The 25,070-nt window shown below is 41.6% G+C and overlaps 1 protein-coding gene across 1 annotated transcript in view; it reads right to left on the bottom strand.

The window, feature by feature from the left end:
* The window catches only part of LOC134225646 (proteasome-associated protein ECM29 homolog), a 31,596-nt gene extending 8,649 nt beyond the window's left edge, over positions 1-22,947 (bottom strand). The window contains exons 1-7 of the mRNA XM_062705898.1: positions 22,769-22,947; positions 22,363-22,607; positions 22,175-22,293; positions 21,644-22,027; positions 21,316-21,579; positions 19,334-21,255; positions 19,090-19,273 (exon numbers count right to left, since the gene is read on the bottom strand). Coding sequence (XP_062561882.1) covers positions 19,090-19,273; positions 19,334-21,255; positions 21,316-21,579; positions 21,644-22,027; positions 22,175-22,293; positions 22,363-22,607; positions 22,769-22,796 — 3,146 coding nt within the window. The 5' untranslated portion in view covers positions 22,797-22,947. The remainder of the gene's footprint in view (positions 1-19,089; positions 19,274-19,333; positions 21,256-21,315; positions 21,580-21,643; positions 22,028-22,174; positions 22,294-22,362; positions 22,608-22,768) is intronic.
* Positions 22,948-25,070: the final 2,123 nt, after the last annotated feature.

The following is a 25,070-nucleotide window of genomic DNA, read 5'->3' as shown; positions in this document are numbered from 1 at the left end:
GAATTTTTGAAATGCATTTAACTTCAAGCAGAAATAACACTCATCTGATTAATCAAAGTTGAAGAATGAGCAATTTTCAAAGAAGGAGTAATGACTATAAAACAATATTATGAATATCTAGATAGAGATATTATCTGTTAGAGATAAAAAAAAAGACGCCTGCAATAAAAATTCACCGACGTGTAGTACACATCAAAATGTGCGGCGTGCACCATTTTGACAAATCGAAGAGACATTTAGAAAACTCAAACATCCATCTATTAGTTGTACTCACTGAATGAATTTTATTCAATTGTTAAAAAATGTGAAAAATAAAAGGGCAGATTTTTTGACAACTATGTAACTCTGGTGTGAGATTGATTCTCTCCGTTTCAGTTTCTTGTCTATTTCGACCTTTTGTCCCTTTCGCCTTTTTGATCTTATTTATATTTTTTTCGTTCGACCCTTTGTCCCGTTCGACGTTTTGTCCTTTCGACCTTTTGTCCCTTTCGACGTTTTGTCCCTTTCGACGTTTTGTCCTTTCGACCTTTTGTCCCTTTCGACCTTTTGTCCTTTTCGACCTTTTGTCCATTCGACCTTTTGTCTTTCGACGTTTTGTCTTTCGACCTTTTGTCCTTTCGACCTTTTGTCTTTCGACCTTTTGTCCCTAACCTGTCTCAGAACGCTTGTCTTGTCACTTCTCTAAACTCTAAATCGTCGCGTCTCTTCGATTCCCGTTCATTATGGCTTCGGCCTAATAATGGTACTTCAAACGGGCCGCAAAGATCTGTATGGACCAGTTCCAAAAGCTTCTATGCTCTCGAAATGCTTTTTGGAAACACGTCATTACTTTGTTTGCCTTGTACACGTACAACACAATCAAACCCCTGTTTTAAAAACCCAGATTAATCCACCTTGCGGCGATGCTGCCTTTCTCGTGCATCATAAAATGTATTGGAAAAATTGCATTAGATAGATCAGCGGTTCTTAATTTTTTTCTTGAAAGGTACCCCTTCGAACTTTTGCATTACTTGAGGTACCCCCTACGCGCTCGCACACGCGTCAGTATGTCATCGCCCTAATTCCGAACCCTTTGAAAGGAGGTTTTCGAGCCTCTTGAAATGAGCTTCTGAATATCTTGAAAGTAGGCTTCCGCACCTCTTGATAAAAGCCTTCACAGTCTCTTATAGATAGGCTTTCAAGCCTCTTGAATAATGACTTTCGAGTCACTTGGAGTCACAGGATTCCTTTGAATCTTGAAAGGACGCTCCTGAGCCCTCCTGAGTATGCTTTAAGCCTCTTGAAAGAAGAACTCCGAAGCATCTTGAAAGGAAGCTTCCGAACCAGTTGAATGTAGGTTTTCGAGCTTCTTGAAAGTAGGCTTCCGAGCCTTTTGAAAGGAGGCTTACGAGCCTCTTAAAAGAAGGCTTCTGAACCTCTTGAAAGTAGACTTTCAAGCCTCTTAAAAGTTGGCTTACGATACTTCGAAAATAACCTTTCTAGCCTCTTGAAGGGAGGTTTCCAAGCCTTTTGAATAGAAGCTTCCAAGCCTCTTGAAAGGAGGCTTCCAATCCTCTTGAAAGGAGGCTTCCAAGCCTCTTGAAAGGAGGCTTCCAAGCTTCTTGAAAGGAGGCTTCCAAGCCTCTTGAAAGGAGGCTTCCAAGCCTCTTGAAAGGAGGCTTCCAAGCCTCTTGAAAGGAGGCTTCCAAGCCTCTTGAAAGGAGGCTTCCAAGCCTCTTGAAAGGAGGCTTCCAAGCCTCTTGAAAGGAGGCTTCCAAGCCTCTTGAATGGAGGTTTCCAAGCCTCTTGAATGGAAGCTTCCAAGCCTCTTGAAAGGAGGCTACCAAGCCTCTTGAAAGGAGGCTACCAAGCCTCTTGAAAGGAGGCTACCAAGCCTCTTGAAAGGAGGCTTCCAAGCCTCTTGAAGGGAGGTTTCCAAGTCTCTTGAATGGAAGCTTCCAAGCCTCTTGAAAGGAGGCTTCCAATCCTCTTGAAAGGAGGCTTCCAAGCCTCTTGAAAGGAGGCTTCCAAGCCTCTTGAAGGGAGGTTTTCAAGCCTCTTGAATGGAAGCTTCCAAGCCTCTTGAAAGGAGGCTTCCAATCCTCTTGAAAGGAGGCTTTCAAGCCTCTTGAAAGGAGGCTTCCAAGCCTCTTGAAAGGAGGCTTCCAAGCCTCTTGAAAGGAGGCTTCCAAGCCTCTTGAAAGGAGGCTTCCAAGCCTCTTGAAAGGAGGCTTCCAAGCCTCTTGAAATGAGGCTTCCAAGCCTCTTGAAAGGAGGCTTCCATGCCACTTGAAAGGAGGCTTCCAAGCCACTTGAAAGGAGGCTCCCAAACCTCTTGAAAGGAGGTTTCCAAGCCTCTTGAAAGGAGGCTTCCAAGCCTCTTGAAAGGAGGCTTCCAAGCCTCTTGAAAGGAGGCTTCCAAGCCTCTTGAAAGGAGGCTTCCCAGCCTCTTGAAAGGAGGCTTCCAAGCCTCTTGAAAGGAGGCTTCCAAGCCTCTTGAAAGGAGGCTTCCAAGCCTCTTGAAAGGAGGCTTCCAAGCCTCTTGAAAGGAGGCTTCCAAGCCTCTTGAAAGGAGGCTTCCAAGCCTCTTGAAAGGAGGCTTCCAAGCCTCTTGAAAGGAGGCTTCCAAGCCTCTTGAAAGGAGGCTTCCAAGCCTCTTGAAAGGAGGCCTCTTGAAAGGAGGCTTCCAAGCCTCTTGAAAGGAGGCTTCCGAGCCTCTTGAAAGGAGGCTTCCAAGGCCTCTTGAAAGGAGGAGCCTCTTGAAAGGAGGCTTCCAAGCCTCTTGAAAGGAGGCTTCCAAGCCTCTTGAAAGGAGGCTTCCAAGCCTCTTGAAAGGAGGCTTCCAAGCCTCTTGAAAGGAGGCTTCCAAGCCCTTTTGAAAGGAGGCTTCCAAGCCTCTTGAAAGGAGGCTTCCAAGCCTCTTGAAAGGAGGCTTCCAAGCCTCTTGAAAGGAGGCTTCCAAGCCTCTTGAAAGGAGGCTTCCAAGCCTCTTGAAAGGAGGCTTCCAAGTCTCTTGAAAGGAGGTTTCCAAGCCTCTTGAAAGGAGGTTTCCAAGCCTTTTGAAAGAAGGCTTCCAAGCCTCTTGAAAGGAGGCTTCCAATCCTCTTGAAAGGAGGCTTCCAAGCCTCTTGAAAGGAGGCTTCCAAGCTTCTTGAAAGGAGGCTTCCAAGCTTCTTGAAAGGAGGCTTCCAAGCCTCTTGAAAGGAGGCTTCCAAGCCTCTTGAAAGGAGGCTTCCAAGCCTCTTGAATGGAGGTTTCCAAGCCTCTTGAATGGAAGCTTCCAAGCCTCTTGAATGGAAGCTTCCAAGCCTCTTGAAAGGAGGCTTCCAATCCTCTTGAAAGGAGGCTTTCAAGCCTCTTGAAAGGAGGCTTCCAAGCCTCTTGAAAGGAGGCTTCCAAGCCTCTTGAAAGGAGGCTTCCAAGCCTCTTGAAAGGAGGCTTCCAAGCCTCTTGAAAGGAGGCTTCCAAGCCTCTTGAAAGGAGGCTTCCAAGCCTCTTGAAATGAGGCTTCCAAGCCTCTTGAAAGGAGGCTTCCATGCCACTTGAAAGGAGGCTTCCAAGCCACTTGAAAGGAGGCTCCCAAACCTCTTGAAAGGAGGTTTCCAAGCCTCTTGAAAGGAGGCTTCCAAGCCTCTTGAAAGGAGGCTTCCAAGCCTCTTGAAAGGAGGCTTCCAAGCCTCTTGAAAGGAGGCTTCCAAGCCTCTTGAAAGGAGGCTTCCAAGCCTCTTGAAAGGAGGCTTCCAAGCCTCTTGAAAGGAGGCTTCCAAGCCTCTTGAAAGGAGGCTTCCAAGCCTCTTGAAAGGAGGCTTCCAAGCATCTTGAAAGGAGGCTTCCAAGCCTCTTGAAAGGAGGCTTCCAAGCCTCTTGAAAGGAGGCTTCCAAGCCTCTTGAAAGGAGGCTTCCAAGCCTCTTGAAAGGAGGCTTCCAAGCCTCTTGAAAGGAGGCTTCCAAGCCTCTTGAAAGGAGGCTTCCAAGCCTCTTGAAAGGAGGCTTCCAAGCCTCTTGAAAGGAGGCTTCCAAGCCTCTTGAAAGGAGGTTTCCAAGCCTCTTGAAAGGAGGCTTCCAAGCCTCTTGAAAGGAGGCTTCCAAGTCTCTTGAAAGGAGGCTTCCAAGTCTCTTGAAAGGAGGTTTCCAAGCCTCTTGAAAGGAGGTTTCCAAGCCTCTTGAAAGGAAGCTTCCAAGCCTCTTGAAAGGAGGCTTCCAAGCCACTTGAAAGGAGGCTTCTAAGCCACTTGAAAGGAGGCTTCCAAACCTCTTGAAAGGAGGCTTCCAAACCTCTTGAAAGGAGGCTTCCAAGCCTCTTTAAAGGAGGCTTCCAAGTCTCTTGAGAGGAGGCTTCCAAGTCTCTTGAAAGGAAGCTTCCAAGTCTCTTGAAAGGAAGCTTCCAAGCATCTGGAAAGGAGGTTTCCAAGCCTCTTGAAAGGAGGTTCCCAAGCCACTTGAAAGGAGGCTTCCAATCCACTTGGAAGGAGGCTTCTAAGCCACTTGAAAGGAGGCTTCCAAACCTCTTGAAAGGAGGCTTCCAAGCCTCTTGAAAGGAGGCTTCCAAGCCACTTGAAAGGAGGCCTTCAAGCCTCTTAAAAAAGGCTTTCAAACCTTTTGAAAGGAGGCTTGCAAGCCTCTTGAAAAAGGAAGTTCCAAATCTCTTGAGAGGAGGCTTCCAAGCCTCTTGAAAGGAGGCTTGTGAGCCTCTCGAAAGAATGTTTCTAAACTTTTTGAAAGGAGTTTTCCAAGCATTTTGATAGGAGGCTTCCAAGCCTATTGAAAGAAGGTTCCGAAATTTTTGAAAGAAGGCTTCTGAACATCTTGAAAGGAAGCCTTCGAGCTGCTTGAGAGAAGCCTTCCGAGAAGCGTAGAAGGATGCTTCTAATCCTCTTGCAACGAAGCAACCGGGGTCTCCAGATAGCCTTGCGTGCAAAGGCGTAAGATTGCCAATCCTGTCTAGGATTTTTTTTGGAGGGAAACATTCTTGACTACCTGGGGATAGTGTTTCCATTGTACTTGCCACACATGATACAAACTCATGCAAAGGCGAACATAGAATGCTTTCAAATTATAACTGAGGAAATGCTAATAGAGTACCAAGTTGAAAAGCAGGCCAAGTTCCAATTGGATTGTAATGTGGAATGTAAACGAAGCAACCGAGCTTTCCTGAAAAAAAAATCTTTCATGCCTCTTAAACGGAGGCTTCCGAACCTTTAGATTCTAAATTTAAGTTCAAAAGCATATTCTCAACATATTAGTCAACATTTCGCTTAGATCAGGTAGATTGCATTGAAGATTTTTAAAATTTGCGCATTCTACGTTTTGTCCGTTTGATCTTTTGTTCCGCAGCCCTTCATGCACTGTGCTGGTTGTGGAGGGCAGGATTCAATTGGCTTTGATTTACTGATCGCCATCCATATTATGTACAAGACGCCCCTAGGGCCAGCGAAGGTACCCAATGGGGGTACATGTACCCCAGGTTGATAACCGCTTAGATAGATCAAAAAAGCACTTTAGAGGAATAGACAGCATGTTTTCTATCATTTTGCATTGACCACAACTGAAAAAAAAATATTATCGATTTTGAATTTTTTTTCCAAAGGGGGACCCATGGGAAAAAAACAAACATTTTTCAATAATTCCGAAATGCAACTTGTTGCGAGTTAATTGGTTCCAAAAGTTCCAAAAAGTGTGTCTATAAAATTTTTACACACACACACTCCCTGGAATCGTAATAGACCTCCAAAACGGACTTGTTTTTTGACACGACTTTTGAACTCTTTCTAAACAATCAAGGGAGCTTCTAGAAATCCTCATATTTCCGTTAAAAAAATCTTACGGATTAGGTATTTTCGTAGACATCGAGAAACCTCCATTGACTCTCAAGTATACTTACGGAGTAAGAATTCTTATTTACTGTTTGATAATCTAGAATTCAATCCCTACGAGCTCACATAAATCCATTCAGCACTAACAGTAAGCCCAGGAAAACATTTTAACCACTGCAATACTTTTAATAATTTTGTCTGAATACACTCAGGTCGTTTGTTTTTTGTCAATTTTGGCCTTCGGTTTAAATGAAACCATGGTCCCATGGAAAAATATACAAAAAAAAATTGAGTCGTGTTTGTGATGAAGTGGCATAACTAGTCTTAATTGCTGCTATCTGGACAAAGTTTCCAAGCATCAACCAGAATATTTCCTGATATAATTGTCTTATGACATCAAAAGCAGCGAATGTAAAACTGATACACTGCCATAGACAACAGCATTGTTCTCTTCTTGCGTCCAAGTATGGTTATGGAGTATCGAGTTAATTGAGAACATCGCTACCTAGGTACATGAGGGGAACCATATATGATGCTTTTATCCACTTTCTTTCTTTTAAATGATAATTTGACCACCTAGAGATATGAGGATCGATTAATGACTTTATAAGCTAATCATCAAATGGAAGTTCACGAAATGTTTTTAAGGTGATTATACTATCAAGCCATGTGATGAATTTCAAATTCACAACACGGTTTTCTTCTCCAATTATCACAAGTTCAAAACCAACGTAATATTTTTTGTACAATGCTGAAATTAAAGTCGATTGCTTAGCATGAGTAATCAAACGATCTACAGATGTTGCGATCCCCATGGGCGTTGTTGTTCTCTCAATTCGTGCTCTTGAAAAATCACTAGAAAAAGCACGTGGTTTCCAAGATGGCCGATTTGTGGCTTTGTTGTATAACCACCTTAAGCATTACATACAGAATCTTGTTTGAAGATGATGTTATGAAGTGCCGTCATAGGTACACAATATACCAGGCACGGAGAAATGGGAAAACCCTGAAGTGGGTGTTTTTTCACCCACCTAGGAAATAACTGGACTAACCCATAAGGTGGGTAAAGTACCTTTACCCATATGTGGGTAGAAGGTTTGTACGTCAAAACTGATGTTTACTTTTCACCCATCTTCTTGAAAACAAAATTTATCCAGATGGGTGAAAAATACCCATTTGCCCAACAAAATTTGCGGTTTTGAGAATTTGGTGATAAATAATATTGAATTGAAACATTAAAATTGCATAACACAAACACGTCAGTAATTTATTGCTGTCTTGTAGTAAAATTTGCATATCAAAGTTTCAATAAACTATTTTAACAAGCCTCAAATTAAAATTATTTGGCAATGGTCCTTCGAGTCCCTGGATCGTGGTCCGAAATCCATCTGATGGATGCCGGTAATTTGATTTGTAGACATCTCAGTCATTGTTTTCACATCGCGAAGGATCACGCCGTCATTGGAAACACAGATCCGAACCGGTGATAATCTACGGAAATTACAAGATTAATCTCTACATATGGAGTCAGAGATATTTGATAACAGCCATATAAATATAATATCTGAGATATAGAAACACTTACCCCCAAGCTAGTCAAAAGATGCACTATCCTGTCTAACATTTTGAAAGGAAAATCCTGTGATTATAACACTTCGTTTGTGATAAATTAACTCAATTTAATACGGACTACTTAAAATGCAGACGAGATATTGTCTGTTTCCTTGGTAACAAAACGCGCCGACCATTTTTTAGGCACTATCAAAATCGTCGCCAACATCTTTATTCTAAAATTATGTTAGTTTTATTAGAAAATAATGTCAATCTGCATTAAAAACAGGGCTCAATTTTGGGAAATAATGTGATTATTGAGTATATAAAATTTTGTTCACAGTTGATTTGACAGATCTTAGGGCCATTTCTGCTGGCGACGATTTTGGCGTCAATTTGTTTTGCGACGATTTCAAATCGTCGCGGCCGATAAGGTGGGAAATTGATAATATTATTAATTTGCCAAAAAATAATTATAAGTACTTTTTCATCCATAAAAGAGTGAAAAATACCCATGTTCCGCAGAAAGCAGGGCTGTCTAAAGATGGGTATTTTGCATACATTTAGTAAATTTTGGAATCACTCATCTTTTTGACAGCTCCATATAGCTTCCGAAGATGGGTGATTTTAAAACATAAAATGTGTACTTCCAAATCTCCGTGCATGACTTTAACGCTGGCAATAAAACTGCAGCCAATTCAAAACGACTCAGATACAAAACCACTCAAACTAAATAATCTAAAATATTTAAAAGAACTCTTTATTTAAAAAAAAACTACAGCATCCATTCGCTAACTGGGCTAAAACATCAGTCCAGTTAACGAACGCCGCTTTTTAACTGGGCTGTCAAGGGGTTTTACGATGCATTGTTGCTATCAATGTTTTACATGGTACGACAATAATATACAGCAACAGTTCGCTAATAGCCTATTCAGATTGGGCTATTTATGACTTTGTTAAGTGAGAGGGTATCCAATTATTACGAGGTATTCAGACTGCAGCAAGATAATATATCTTGACGTTTCCATGTTTCCTCATTTGCACGCTAATACATGGTTGAATTCAAGGAGAGTTTTAAAATTTAATTTACGAAATCAAGCATTTGTGTGGCGACAATCGAACATTTTTTTCTGAACAAAGTTTCTACGAAAAAAATATAAAAAAAAAAATATGAAAAGGGATTTTCGAAGAATATTTGAAGCTCTCATTAAGGATAATGAGCGAAGCTACATTCATTAGTTGGGTGCGCCGTTCTTCGGGGAATCAGACTATTCCTCAATTTATTTTTAAGTTTAAAAAGTATTTTGATTCTGTACTATGATCGAACGGAGATTTGATAGAAAAATTTAGATACTTTTGGGAATTCTCACAAATAAATAAAAAAAAGGACGATTGGACCAATTTTCAAGAAATATTATCGAACTAAAATGTATTTCCACCAGTATCTCCATGTATGAAGGGCAACTCAGCAATTTATTTTTTTTTTCAAAAATGGAAACTGAACCATTGCGTTCTACTCGACAATCAATGATACAGCTTCTAACAAAATCGAATCGTGTGAATGTGATATAATTTAAACTGGATTTTGGATGAATTAATGCATTACCAATCCATGTTTTTTTTGTGTGTCTTTATTAAAGAGACTTCCAGCCCGAGGCTGGCTCGTCTCCGAGGACCAATCCATGTTTTATTTAAGGTTATTCTACTTTATATATACATCCCATTCAAATCGTACAGTTGTCCCACGTGAAAGATGTTGAAATCCAAAGTATATTAAGCCATTCAAGGAGCAGAATTGAAACAATTTATGAAATCATGTTTATTCATCAAATATATTCGTTTTACAACCATTCCTACGTTTTAAATTGTCTTCCGCATTGGCCCTTGAACTTTGAAAATTTATTCGATTTGTTCTATTAAATCTAGGTTTGAGTTAAATACTTCATGTTATTTCTAGGGAGCATCTGTTTTTTAAACAATTCATGTTGAATAAGTGGAGAATAAATAATTATCATCATTATTTTTCATCATATTAAATGCTTTCCACAAAACCATCACAATCCGAGTTATTCTTCAGCGCTCAGAAGATTTCCATCTAACATGCATTCGACCCTGCTACGACAGAAAGATCATGACTGTCAACTACGAAACGAAATGAAAACAGAGAGAATTTTCTCTCTGGCAAAGAGAGCGTGACGCTTGTCAGTTGTCAGACTAGGCTGCATGGGGAGTCTAAATGGTATATTATTGTCGTTCCATGTAAAACATTGATAGCAACAATGCATCGTAAAACCCCTTGACAGCCCAGTTAAAAAGCGGCGTTCGTTAACTGGACTGATGTTTTAGCCCAGTTAGCGAATGGATGCTGTACCATTCAGACTCCACATGCAGCCCTGAGACGAGACCTGCAAAGAGGAAAAAATGTAACTTCAGTTGCTGCCAGTCAACTGCTGTCACGAACTGTCAGGTGCAACCAGCAGCTTTTTGAGTGAAAGTATTGGTATCCCAAATAAAATATTCCACATCATTTTTGTTTTACCAAGACTTTTTTACTTAAACGAGCATTCCAAACCTTCCGTTTAGCTTGTTAATAATCAGTCATAAAGCTGTGTTTGTTCCCGGTATAAAAATCCTTATGAAAATGAATTAACTATTTCGTGAATTGGATACACTTTTATTGTGCTCAGAAGGGTCCACCTGGGGCTTAGGTGAAACAGTCAAGTAAACAGTTGAAACTCGATGGTCAACTGTGATGAAAAGAAGAACAAGTGTCAAAACAAGAGAAAAGAAGCAGCGTCTTTGCAGGTCTCGTCTCAGATGCAGCCTAGTCTTTGTTTTTGTTTTTTGACGGATAACTGCTTTTTAACTGGGCTTTGGCCCAGTTAGCGAACGCCCAGTTAAAAAGCAGTCCAGTTAAAAAGCGCCCAGTTAGCGAACTATTGCTGTATTTGGATTAGGCCTCATCATTGATCATTTGATCAATGTGGCAAAGCAAACTCGATTACCATGGGAAACACGAAATAGGTTGATTTTCAGTCTAGAGACTGCCAACAGTAACACTAAAAAATAAGCTTCATAGCTTGAATGAAAAGAAAATCACTATACATTTTCAAGATTGTGTTTTACGATTTGTTTCCCTGATCTCAATCAAAATTCCCTGACTTTCTCTGACATTCCAGGTTTTTCCAGGTAGTCGACACTAGGGATCCTATATTAAGAGATGTGCGAATACTTTTCCAGACGATTTAGCAACGCTGTTACTTTCGTAAACAAACGCTGCCAGCCCTTGCCGCAGTGAAAAATGTTTAGGCTTGCACATGACTTTACATTCGAAGACCCTTTTTGATTATTTTGTTCATCCTCTAGCAGTGCATTTTCGCTAAAATTAGAGAGCAATACGTATAGACGGGGGTACGCCGTTTGGCATAAAGTCGTTTGGCATAAACTAATTTGGCATAATAGTCGTTTGGCATAATAGCCGTTTGGCATAATGGTCGTTTGGCATAATTGATTAAAAACAATATATGTATACTCAGAAAAATTACAATTCTTTCAGAAAAGTTGTTATTGGCATTTATGTAAGTTATAATTACAATATGATTTTTCCCTTCATTTGCATAGCATAGCATAGGCTGTTCTTTCAGTTTAGATGACTACACTTTAATAATTGATGTTCTTATCAAAGATTTAGGTTCTTTACAATTTCCCGGAAAACTGTCTGTCGAAAACCGTACCATTTGAATCTTTTTCCCAGAATATATTTACTAATTCCGAGGAGACCATTCCTCAGAACGTATTATTCCCCAAAAAGTGTAAGTAAAGGCAATTCTATTTTTATGAGTTTTTGTTCGCATCATTTTTTTTTAATCAAACGGTTGCTTGAGATAGACGAAACACGTGATATGGCTTTTCTTTTATATCACGCGTTTGCTCGGTGAAATGCGAAAGGGGAGGATACTCCTTCTTTTAAATTACGCAATAACTCGGGATAATAAAAAAGGGCTGATGATGCCTTCTTTTAAAGCACGCGTTTGTTCGGAGCAATGCAAAAAAGAAGATCATTCCTTCTTTTAAATTACGCGATTGTTCGCGATAATGCAAAAAAAAGAAATGATGCTGCCTTCTTTTAAAGCTCGCATTTGCTCGGTGCAATGCAAAAAGGGAGGAGATCATTCCTGCTTTTAATTTACGCGATTGCTCGGGATAATGCGAAAGTGTTGATGATGCCTTCTTTTAAAGCACGCGTTTGCTTGATGCAATGCGAAAGGAGAGATAATTCCTTTTTTATATTACGCGATTGCTCAGGATGATGAAAAAGAGTTGATGATGCCTTCTTTTAAAGCACGCGTTTGTTTGGAGCAATCCAAAAGGGGGGATGATTCCTTCTTTTAATATACGCGATTGCTCAGGATAATCCAAAAAGGTTGATGATGCCTTCCTTTGAAGGGAGCATTTGCTCGGTGCAATGCAAAAAGGGAGATCATCCTTTCTTTTATATTATGCGATTGCTCGGAATAATGCAAAAGAGTGATGCCTTGATGATGCCTTTTTTGAAAGCATGCGCCTTCTTTATTGTCAATATCAAGAAGTCTATGTTGAAGTCCAGCTTTAAGTTGCGTAAAGAATATGAATATCGAAAATAAGATCATTTTCATTGCGTTATGCCAAACGACCATTATGCCAAACGACTATTATGCCAAATGACCATTATGCCAAACAACTTTATGCCAAACGGCTTTATGCCAAATGACTTTATGCCAAACGGGGTAGCTCCCGTATAGACACGATATAAGGCATCAACTAGACTACTTCTACTTACGAAAGCAAAACAAATTGTTTATTCGATAAAACTTTTCATAAAATCTATTTCACCAAAATCGCAATACCTTTCGATCTGCAACAATAACGATGTTCATTTGGCTCAGATTTTGACAGTTCTCAATGCTCGATTGGCTCAAGATGGCCGCTTTCGCATATCTCTGAATGTAGGATCCCTAGTCGACACCATGTCACTCGCTCTCTGCTGAAGCAGAACACGCACTACCCTACCGAAGTAGGGATGCTCCCCACGCTAATTGGCACTCCATGGGCTCCTGTGCGCTTTGAGCGGCACACGGTGGCTTTGATAGGGCCTGCTTGCGGACAAATGTAGCTTGGAGGTTTAACAGAGCCCACTGCCAAACCCCACCACGTCCCAAGCAGGCCCCCTAACTCGCAGAAGCCGTGGGGAACATTCTTCTGTTTGTTTAAACTACCGCCACGCCTTCGTTGATTCTTTTCTCCTCCGCTGTATAAAGCTCCTTCATCGTTGCTACTTCGAGGTTTATGCTTCACCTTGACATCTTGTAAACTTTTAGATTTAACCGCATCGGCCTTGAGTGCTTGTCCTGATGTCCTGATGCTTCCAAGCCCATCACCATGGGCGCATAAAACTTCGGCAATCCCATTAGCAGTAGTTAAGCCAACCATTCATCCGCCACAGAAAAAAAGATTTCTGTCAACTTTTGACTTGTCGAAAACAGAGCATCTACGTAAGCGCTTTTTTAAATTGTCAAGACGTATCGTAGTTAGCTACTGCAACAGTCCAATTCTTCAAAGCAGTTTTGAGGTTGTTCCAGGCTTCTTGCCCGTTCTTCGCATCCTTCATCAGGTTGTAGTTCACTTTTTCGAGGCCTAGGAAACTCGTTGATAGTGCCCTCATCTGGACTTTTTCATCTACGACTAGGACTACGACTAAGTTTATGGAAGAGAAGAAGGCGGGGTGAAAAAATCATTTGCAGCGCAAAACGAAAAAAAAACCCGCTGGCTCTCCCATACTAAAATCCAAGATGGCTGAATCGTGAATTTGGCAGATTGGAACACCTAGTGGTGTATTCATCTTGCTCCTGTCCTTGATCTTGATGAACTTGAATTGCTCGTAGTGTCCTCCGATCCACCGCTTCTACCACCAGAAATCATTTTCGTTTATTTATTCTTCGTTTTCTCTCTTTCTTTCAAGCTCTACAATGAACATTTAACTCTTTCTTTTCCTGGCCCCATAACCTATAACAGAGCAAAAACTAGGTCTGATGGGTTTAAATGTTAGTAATGGAATGAAAATTTGGGTTACTTGATCACCAACAGAAATCAATAATCCTACCCTATTGCGCTTTGAAATGCAGTCTTATGACGATTTTATTTCTTCTGAAAATTATTTTTTTCTCGAGGGAAATCACGACAGAGTCGAAATATGGCTGCCACAATGGCGGTCCTAGCCCTCACCTTGCGTTTTTCCTCGCATAAATGACAATCTAGGTATAATAGGCGAGGAGCACCATGAAAACCATTTTTCCTGTTTGCTGCTTGCAAGTAAGCCTAGGTTAAAAATGGCTTCTCGCTGCTGCCTGTCGTTTACTTTTGCAGTTATGTGCCCCACAAAGCGCTATGTAGCTTTGAAATTGAATTCCAACACGATTCACCTTAAATTCAACACATTATCACAAGTTGGCTTGACATGTCCCGTTTTGCAAGTGTGTATGTCCCGTTTTTTCATCGAAATGATCTGGTCAGTCAATCGTCAGCTCTGTTTTTCCTTGAGCAATTCCAATGACGGTGTCTATATGAAGTTGAAATCTTCCACTACAAAGAACGGTTCCGTAGATCTAGTAATTTTACGGATATTACGTTTGAATCTGTTAAGGATTCCGCAGGCCCGCAATAATGCGGACAGGATTTGGACCATTTATCAGAAGCTCAACGCATCCCGCAAAGGCTTCGTGCCGCGAGCCGAAATGTGCCGGGATAAGGATGGGAGCATCTTGACGGACGAACGTGTGGTGATCGAAAGGTGGAAGCAGCACTACGAGGAACATCTGAATGGCGCTGAGAGTACAGGCAGTGAAAGTCAAGGCAGCGGAGGAGATGACTACGTCAGTTCAGCGGACGATGGAAGCCAACCAGCCCCCACCTTGAAGGAAGTCAAGGATGCCATTCAACAGCTAAAGACCAATAAAGCAGCTGGTAAGGATGGTATCGGAGCTGAGCTCATCAAGATGGGCCCGGAAAAGCTGGCCACTTGCCTGCACAAACTGATAGTCAGAATCTGGGAAACCGAACAGCTACCGGAGGAGTGGAAGGAAGGGGTTATATGCCCCATCTACAAGAAAGGCGACAAACTGGAGTGTGAGAACTTAGGGCTTCCATTTTTCCCGGGATTCAACTACCCGGGAAACGGGAAATAAAATAATAATTTCCCGGGATTTCCCGGGATCCCGGGAAATAAAAAAAAACTCTCGAAACTAATTCAAAATCGTAGTTTAAATTTTGTCGTAAAATATATGTACATTCGACATCGTGGGTGCTTCTGCTCTGGCTCAAGAGTAAGATCTGCAGTGTCCTGATGAGCTCCGCTACTTTTCCATAATTTTTTTAAAAAACTTTTTCAGGTTGTATCCGCATTTTTTCCCAGTTTTTGGACAACGTCGGCTTTGAGAGATTCTTTTCTATTGTCGCCAAAATATTCCTAACATGAACCATTCTTATAGTCGACGACTTTTTTTAGTGCATAGAATCATCTGGTCAACTTTGAAGGATAACCCATTTTTATTCATGTACGTCCACTTGAACACATTTTGTATTTAAAGCAGGTGAATGAAATATTTGAAATGAGAATTCTTTCATTCGAAATAAAAAAGAGCTTTCAGGCGAGTGCTTGATTGTCGTACTTTATTGATCCTGACTATATCATTTTTTTCAGTTAAACTTTGCTTGAAATGGCAAATAGCACCTAAAACGCATCAAATTGCAAAAGTTTTGCGAGTGTTTGTTGTAAGACAGTTGTAATGATCGCATACTAAAGACCTAAAATCTGTTTTTCCATCAAGATCTGTTAGGCCACCAATATTACAAAATATTCAAAAGAAATATTTCAGAAATATCTCAAAATACAAACGAGTCTTCGGAATATGAGTCTGTTCGGGAATTGAATCAAAAAGGATTGAAGGTTTTAACAAAAACTTTGACAATAATAGGACAAACCTGGTCACTGCTATTGCCTGAATATCTGCGAACATTGGTAGCTCTGCTGTTTCACCACAGACACTAAATTTTTAATTCGACTTTACAACGCTTACCGACGTTTGGACCTAATGAATAATCGAACGATAGATACAAACTGGTTCTTTGTCTCGCCTTTCTTCAACACGTGTTGGAATGCAGCGTCTGATTCTGAAGCATTTTAAGTTATAACTTAAATTCTTAAACTTCAAAAGTGAAATAAACAGTGAGATGATGCTAGTGAAAAAATGTAATTGATACCCCAAAATCCGTAATCATCAAATTTTAAAAAATAAGACAATTATTGCAAAATATTTTAGTATGTTCATTTCCCGGGAAATTCGGGAAACTGATACTTAAATCCCGGGAATCGGGAATCCCGGGAAATATGATTTCCCGGGAAATCGTTTCCGGGAATGGAAGCCCTAGTGAGAACTTTCGAGCGATCACCATCCTTAATGCCGCCTACAAAGTGATATCCCAGATCATCTTCCGTCGTCTGTCACCATTAGTGAACGAGTTCGTGGGAAGTTATCAAGCCGGCTTCGTTGACGGCCGCTCGACAACGGACCAGATCTTTACTGTACGGCAAATCCTTCAAAAATGCCGTGAATACCAGGTCCCAACGCACCATCTGTTCGTTGATTTCAAGGCGGCATACGACAGTATAGACCGCGTAGAGCTATGGAAAATTATGGACGAGAACAGCTTCCCTGGAAAGCTTACCAGACTGATCAAAGCAACGGTGGATGGTGTGCAAAACTGTGTGAAGATCTCGGGCGAACACTCCAGTTCGTTCGAATCGCACCGGGGACTAAGACAAGGTGATGGACTTTCGTGCCTGTTGTTCAACATTGCGCTAGAAGGTGTCATGCGGAGAGCCGGGTGTAACAACCGGGGTACGATTTTCAACAGATCCAGTCAATTTATTTGCTTCGCGGATGACATGGACATTGTCGGCCGAACATTTGCAAAGGTGGCAGAACTGTACACCCGCCTGAAACGTGAAGCAACAAAAGTTGGACTGGTGGTGAATGCGTCAAAGACAAAGTACATGCTTGTGGGTGGAACCGAGCGCGACAGGGTCCGCCTGGGAAGCAGTGTTACGATAGACGGGGATACCTTCGAGGTGGTCGAGGAATTCGTCTACCTCGGATCCTTGCTAACGGCTGACAACAACGTTAGTCGTGAAATACGAAGGCGCATCATCTGTGGAAGTCGGGCCTACTACGGGCTCCAGAAGAAACTGCGGTCGAAAAGATTCGCCACCGCACCAAATGTGTCATGTACAAGACGTTAATAAGACCGGTAGTCCTCTACGGACATGAAACATGGACAATGCTCGAGGAGGACTTGCAAGCACTCGGAGTATTCGAGAGACGGGTGCTTAGGACCATCTTTGGCGGTGTGCAAGAAGATGGTGTGTGGCGGCGAAGAATGAACCATGAGCTCGCCCAACTCTACGGCGAACCCAGTATCCAGAAGGTAGCTAAAGCCGGAAGGGTACGATGGGCAGGACATGTTGCAAGAATGCCGGACAGCAGCCCTGCAAAGATGGTGTTCGCTTCCGATCCGGCAGGTACGAGACGGCGTGGAGCGCAGCGAGCGAGATGGGCAGACCAGGTGCAGAACGACTTGGCGAGCGTGGGGCGTATCCGAGGATGGAGAGATGCGACCTCGAACCGTGTATTGTGGCGTCAAATTGTTGATTCAGTGTTATCTGTTTAGATGTTAACTAAATAAATGAAATGAATGGCCTCAACAGCAAGCAACACTTTTATTGACGTTTCATCATTAATTCCATGTGTGTAGAACTTGACGTTTTTAACTTTGAGAACGGCAACGGTCCGGTTGAACTCCACTTTTTATTTCACTTGTAGCCGAATTCCAGATTTGATTACTTTTTGGGTGTAGGTAAGTTACTTCCGGTACTTTACGAAATCAGTTGGTTGATTTGTGATACTGACCAGTTATAGCCTAGGGCTGCAAATCTGTATAATAAAGATAAGCTTAGCTTAGCTTAGCTTAGACTGACTGTACATATCAATGGTTGCTACTCCGTGATTGATCGGAGCTGGTGCGAATTGCTCTTCGATCCAAGTGAATAGTGGGATTTACCATCTATTCTCGAAGTGCACGTTCCAGCAGCTCTCGAATTTTGATCAATAACGGCGCCGGCCAAGTCCTTACAGTCAGTTGGGAAAGGAAGGGAAGGTTAGTGTGTGGTTATTGTTGCTACTAGAGACCGAGAATACCTCTGCATCTCCACAATTACCACGGGAAGGAATTTGTGTTAGTTGGGTGGGGTAATCAGAAACATAGATCGGGATTCACCATGGAAAGCGATGTGATCTATGCAACTTCTATTTTACCAATTAGTACGGATATTTTTATATACAACAGTATTAGCATTTTCTTATCAGATCTTTTAGAATACGTGTTGAATTGTTCATCCATCGTGAGGATAAACAATCAATCACTCAAAGTGAGCGATTGTTCATTTGAATGTGGACTAAAACGTCAACGCCATAATTATTGTTTAAATGAGAGGATATGCAATGTTTACTGCGAAGTGGCGACAATGTAACAATGAAACTATTTTTGTTATTTAAAACTAAGCAAAAAAAATATGGACAAAACAAACGCAAACAACTCCATCGGACTATTAATTCTGTTACAACTGTTTCTGTGAGCATTCGAAATTAGAAGGTGCTGGACACAAGCCATCAAATAACCGTTTCAAATTTATCGGGAAAATCAGCTTAAAGCCTTACATGTAATGCTTCTGCTAATGTAAATAATGTCCCGCGCTATTTATAACTTTATCAATCAATAATGACAAAACGAAGGCGGTATTTACGATGGTTTTGTAGTGAATGTAATTTGGAACCTAATAGCACTCGAAGGTTGGACAAATACTCATTCATATCATTTTAAAATTAGATTTGAAAGGTCTTGTGAGAAGTCCATCGATTATTGTTTCCGTGCCAATTGTTTTATTTGAAGTTATAATTCTCGCGAGAGTTAGAGAAAGCAGTTACGTAATAAACGACATCAAATATGATTAATTTTAGTTTAAAAAATGAATTTCCCTCACAGTTTTATCGTATGGGTTAATCATTTTGATGAGACCAAACAAATACTTCATATTTCCTGTGGAGTTAAACACAAACGGACGAAACGACAATTGATGTGTGTTTTCAAAAACAATGTTTAAAGGAACAAAGCAGCTACAGGAGCATTCTTCTTGCGAATCAGAAGATTCAAGATTTACATAAAAAGAAGAATAACAAAGACAAAAGAAATACACAAGAAGAAAGCAAGAAATAATATGAAAATATGAAAATAATACTTAACAAACTTCCGCTGGTATAAAACATCGGACGACGCCCCCACGCACCCAATCGAACCTTCACTTAAGCGAAACGGGACCCTTTTTCGATCAACAGGATCGCCTTCAGAATCGAATCTATAAACTTCAAACACCAATATCTTCATACCTGAACCTGGAAGGCCAACAATACACCACCGAAAACGCGTCACACCGTAAAAATCACTAGCACTAGGATCCCGGGGTCCCAACCAGCCGAAATAAACAGAAAGCGCTGGATAAAATTCGTGTAGACGAAAATTTTTTGACGTCCACCTTCGCGAACGGTTACTACGATCCCTTCGCAAATCTCTATAATAAAGATAAGTAATAATAACTTACCCAGTCGGTGCCTTGCCCAGGACACCTTCCTCGAACAGCTTAGTATCTTCGGTAACTTTCTGCACTTGGCGTCTACCACCGATCAACTGATCGAGCAGCAAACTTGACAATTCCTCCTGACCGTCATTGCTGGACAGTGTGAATACTATGCCCAACCCGCGGGATGCCACATCCTGAACCAGTTCTAGAAAACCACGATCAAATGATTATTTATGTTTCAATCATAAACAAACTTCCTACTAACCATTATCCTCGGACAACAAATCGGTCATAGCCAGCTGCAGAATCTGCCGATTCTCCACGATTGGCTTCCGCTTGGTGCAGTTCTTGACGATCGCTAGCAACCAAATGGCACACGCCTGCTTCAGGTAGGCATGCGGCTCATTAACCTTCCGAACCAATTCGATTAGGAACCACGTCAGCGTTTCGTCGCTCACGTTTCCTTGCGTGTCCTGATCGGCCTGGCGATCACCGTTGGATAGACCCTGCAGGGTATAGACCAGTGCCTGTCCCATGGCGATATGCAGCGCGGGGTCTTTGGTCATTTTGAGCAGTCCGAGCAGCTCCTCCAGGAGACGTTTTGCGAAAAAGTCCGGATCGCCAACGGCGAGGTAGCCCAGGCAGTGGGCGACGTCTTCGCGGATTTTTGCCTTGGTGTGGCCGCTCTGGAGGAGCGTCATGAGTGATTTGAAGAGGGAGGTTTTGGTGGGAGTATCTGCATCGGAGTCCATTTTGTCTGCCGGAGGTGTTGGAGCGAGGGGGAGCTTGGAGGTGGATCCAATGAGGCTGAGACTTTTGATGGAGGCGGACTGGAGGAGCGACTGTTGATCGTTCAGGAGGGTGATCAGGAGCGAGACAAGGTCTTTGTATACCTGCCAGTTTTGGAGGTCTGGGGTGAGAAGGAGTTTACGGTGGATAGCGTTGGACGCGGCAAGAACTGATCCGTGGCGGTTTTCTAGCGACTTATTAGTTAGAGCAAGTAGGTCTTTGATTTGAGATTCCAGCTCTGGTTCGTCACTATTATAGGCTAACAAGATTCCGTAGACTTTAGCGATCAGAGCTCGGGTGGGCTCAGATATTTCTTTGAGTGATGAGCTGAGAGTTGGAAGAAGATCCTTGTTTTCCGAGCCGAGAACCTCTGGAACTCCGTTGACCAGATCGTAGAGGCATGTTAGTTCGGTGATGCCTTTGCGGACGATTATCAGTCTGCGGATCAGATCATTGTATTTGAGGAGAACTGCGGTATTGGATGAATCAACGACAAATTGTTTGAGAAAACCTGTGAGTTTGATCAATTCTTTGTCGTCATTCGGATGGGTATTGACTCCAGCGTTGAACAAAAGACAGATCCTAAGGTAATCCAACACTTCTATGTAGGTATCAAAATGGTACGGAAGTTTAATCTTCCCGTACCCAGGACGATCCATGATGGTGGCAATCTTACGTTCGGACTTCAACGCGACGTATTCGACCATATCTCGGAAGCCGGGTAAAACAATCTTTTTGGGTTCATTTGTCGCGGAAAACGGATTTTTGGGCTCATTTTCCAAACAGTCTTCTTCGTAGTCGTCTACCGAGATTATCGAACCGTAGTTAATGTGATCTTTTTTGGAGACTCCATACAAATAGGTCGTCATCATTTCACGCAGTTGGGCACTTCCACCGCAGATAATAAGAAGCAAATATCTCGAGGGAACGTAATAATCCGGAAAGCACGTCATCAAGAATACAGAAGCCACGTTTTGAACAATCGTCAATTTGGATTCTGCCTTCTCACCTAACAATCCCAATAGGAGTATTTGATTTGAGTTGGGAATAAATCTGCCATTGGCCGTTATGACGTGGTCTTTTTCTCCCTTGGGCAGTTCCGTTTCGCCGGCCACACCTTTGGGTTGCTTCCGCCAGTCAAACGCTTGTGCCAAAGCCACAAGTGCTTCCCTAATCGACGAATGTAACTCAACAGGGGCTTGCGAGAGATGATCGAAGTAGGAAGCCACCAGTTGGACATCCTGATTGACCGTTGTCGGGCACACGATGGCCAATTGCGCCATGGCATTGTACGCCGCATTTTGCACTTCGTTTGCCTCTTCAGATGTTGTGCCGATCAGCTTCGAGATGCCCGTCAACAGAACTTTGGACAACTTGTTGATTAGATCAGGTTGGCCGCTGTGAAGAAATCGATTAATGGCGATAAATACCTAAACTGCGAAGAGTTAATAATCTTACTTAGTGATCAACTTGTCAGCAAACTGTAGCGCTAGAACCTTGCACTTTTGATTGGTATTGTCTCCGAACAACGCTTCAAAAATCACCTGAATTCCTTTCGCGGTGATGATTCCATTGCCACGACACTTGAGCAAATGTTGAAACAACTTCTGTCGAACACGAGTGCTCACAGGACTTGTTTTCCGGTCCGGTATTTTGGAACCATTTCCCGAAAACAATGTGTACAGCGGGGCCGACAGTTTCGGATCTGTCCAGTCCAACGACCTACAAAAGCGAAAAGATTTAACCGCCTATCTACAACTGTAGTATTAAGTCCGTCCCAACTCACGAGCAAATCTTGTTCAACTCCACAATGGCAGGGGTGGCAACTGAAAATCTCGTATCAGCCGAGGCCACTATCAAGTGGGCCAACGTCTCAGTCTCGGGGAAAATTCCGCCACATAAGAACCGCACGATTCCCTTTTTCAGCTGTTCAAGTTCTTCTGCCTTCAGTTGTTCAGTCGTAACTCGCTTGAACGTGTAAGTGCTCATTCCTGGCGGCACTTCCCCGTCCTGGGTAGTTCCGTACGGCAACAGCAGAACATCCATCAGAATGGACAACAGCTGCTGCTTGGTGTGGGGCTTCCCCGACAGTCCCAACAGTTCCGAACGATTTTCCGGATTTTCCGGAATTTTGATCTCACCCAGCAACGGAAGGACAAGCATCAAAATTCTGAAACAAAATTTGTGTAAATGTAACAAATTGTAACAAATTTTCAGTAATTAAAACAGTTCAAAAAATCATTTTGATGATTCATGAGAAGGAGATTCAAGATTCTTGTTTTAGTAATTGTAAATGATTTTTCATAAAAAAGCGTACTTATCCTGATGTGGTTCCGGTTTGCCCTCCAAACAGTTCATCAGTTGCGGAGCCATTTCTGATTGCTCCTCCACCGTCAATCGAGGAAAGCCCATCGTCACGTATATGATGGCAAAGTTCTAAAAAATTCAAAAATCGACTTAGCGACATATTCCACAAAACATCCAAACACCGAAGAGCTCCATTACGATCAAAAACGTCGAACTGGACTGCTGGTAGTGCTGTAGCAGCGGGCCCAACGGCAGCTGGATCTGGTTGCGCGACTTGAGCCGCTTGTTGATGTGCGTCAGGATTTCCATCACCTTCTTGCGGACCGCCTCCGAGGGCGAAGTGATCTTGATCAGCACCGGCGTCAGGAACTTGGTCACCGTGTTTTGCAGCTGTTCGTCCGTGTCGGCACAGCCGAGCCGCAGCAGGACACGCTCCAACAGTTCTGTGTCAAATCAAACATTTTGGTGACATAAATTTAATGTTTTGATGATTCCATGAAGTTCTTTTTGCCGGAGCAAAATGCATTGTCATTCCGATTGTGAGTGGAGATTTAGTTCGGCCTGAGATAGTTCAGCTAATAACTGACATAACACAATTTCTTACCCAATTCTTCTTGCGCGTTTGAACCCATTGTTAATCAACTTTGCTTAACTTTTGTTACAATTGCTTTTACAGTCAAATTTTCTCGAAAAATGTGAAAAATTACGCAAAACTTAGCACAGTTTGTCGCGAAAAATGTTTTGTTTTTCGTTCGCACTAATCGAAACGTCAAAATCATCGATCCGCCGTCAGTTCGCACATGGGTGCCGTTAAAAGGGGGCAACAAAAAAATAAACAACGAGGGATGATGCAAAAGCGTTTCAAAACGATTCATGGCGAGATTCGTGCGGAGGGTTCATTCACAAATTACATAACGCAAAAATTGACTATTTTCATCCCCCACCCAGCCTCGTAACGTTTTTTGTATGAAAGGGTTCTGAAATTTGTATGGGCCGTAACGCTCTGATAGGTACCCTCCCACCCCCTAAAGCGTTATGTAATTTGTGAATGGGCCCGGAGTCTTTCATCACCCTGCATGTCCATGATATAAATATTTGTAACTGTACGAAGAACGGTAAATTTGTATGCGGGGAGATCTCGGCTGTTGAAAGATTTTTGCTGAGGTCGGCAAATAAATTAAGGCATCGGTCCGATTCGCGAATTAAAATCAAATTAAACTTTAAAGTGACAGTTCGAAAATTATTGAGATTAATGAGAGATATGCGAAAGCGGCAATTGTAAGCCAATCGAGCATTGAGAACTGTCAAAACGTGAGCCAAATGAACGTTGTTATTGTTGCAGATTGAGACGAGGGTGAGAGGTATTGAGATAGATTTTAAGAAAAGTTTCTTCGAATAAACAATTTGTTTATGTATCATGTTTCGCCTATTTGTATTGCACTTTTATTTTAGTGATAAAGCTTATTTAAACACTGTTAGTGGACAGACAAACATATTCCAAATTGTTATCAAATGCAAAGTCATATACAAGCTTCAACATTTTGCGCTGCGGCAAGTGCTGGAAGCGTTTGCTAACAAAAGTAACAGCGTTGCTAAATCGTCTGGAAAAGTATTTGCATATCTCTCATTATAGGATCCCTAGTGCTACCCAGCAAGACCAACAAAACATCTATCAAAAATGATTCAACATCTGTCAAAAGTAATCTTGCTCTGGGACCTTTCCGTAGCCGAACGGCTGCGGTGGGCGTCTCCACTTCACACATGTGCGGCCTAGTTCTGCCGAACGAGCTATTACGGGGTGTGCTGTCTAATCGCGCGTGCGACTCCGTTCGTTGTCCCTCGAGGGAAGAGGCAAAGTCATGGCTTGCTATTTGCTAGTTAGTGTTGGCAATCAAACCGTTATACGATATTCGCATATCTGTCATCAATACACTCTGAAAGCTGATTGCCCAACTCCTAATATATCTCACCCTAACATTCACCTTCTTCTCTCACTAAAAAAGAGAGAAAAATCATTGACTTAGGATTTTCATGAACAACTATTTACATGGCATTTTTTTTTCTAATTTTACAATCCAGTATCCAATATACGTACTCAATTCCTATATTCAACATCATCCTAATTCAAATTGGAATTCAAATATTTTAATATGATTTTTCAATCTGATACTCAAATCCAATGTATGAACCCGAAAAGCAAATCCAATATTTCTATTCCATGAACAAAGTTTTATTCCCAGACCAACATTGGAACGTTTTTATAATGGAATACTAAAATCAAACATTCATATAAAATGATAAAGTTTTTTTTTCATTCTCCTCATCTTCCATGGCTCTGCATTACAACTAGTTCTCGGTTTACTATTTATGTGTTCTTTAGCATTTCCACAGTTATTATTTGAAAGTTTTATTTATGCCTGCCATTGCATAGTTATGTATTTTGTCCATCCAATTTTCACAACTAATATTCCAATCCTACTCCATCTTTCAAATACAATCTCTAGCTTATAACCAAAAGTTGATTCTAAAATAATATTAAATATTTACAACCAAGCCAATTCCAATTTTCAAATCTAATAATCATGTTACCTCACCCATTATTCAAAATCAAATGTTTCATTGAAAACCAATACCAAAAACAATCCAAGTTCAATATTTCAATTCAAAGTCCACATACAAATAAGCAAATACATATTTACTAAGCAAATTAATCCAGCCTTTTTTTTTAACATTCTGAAAATGTCAACTATTTCAGATTCATGATCCTCCAGCCGTATTCCTTCTAATTTTTTTTTGTGCATATATTTCCAGAATTGTAACCTAAAACCAATAGAATTCGATCCGGCAGTCCATATCCAATACAATTTGATGGCCTACTAATGGGAAAATCAAAACGATATCGGTGG

This window comes from Armigeres subalbatus, chromosome 3 (assembly GCF_024139115.2).
Source record: "Armigeres subalbatus isolate Guangzhou_Male chromosome 3, GZ_Asu_2, whole genome shotgun sequence".
NCBI lineage: Eukaryota > Metazoa > Arthropoda > Insecta > Diptera > Culicidae > Armigeres > Armigeres subalbatus.
The sequence above is the reverse complement of the archived record's forward strand: the minus strand, read 5'-3'. Positions and strand labels throughout refer to the sequence as shown.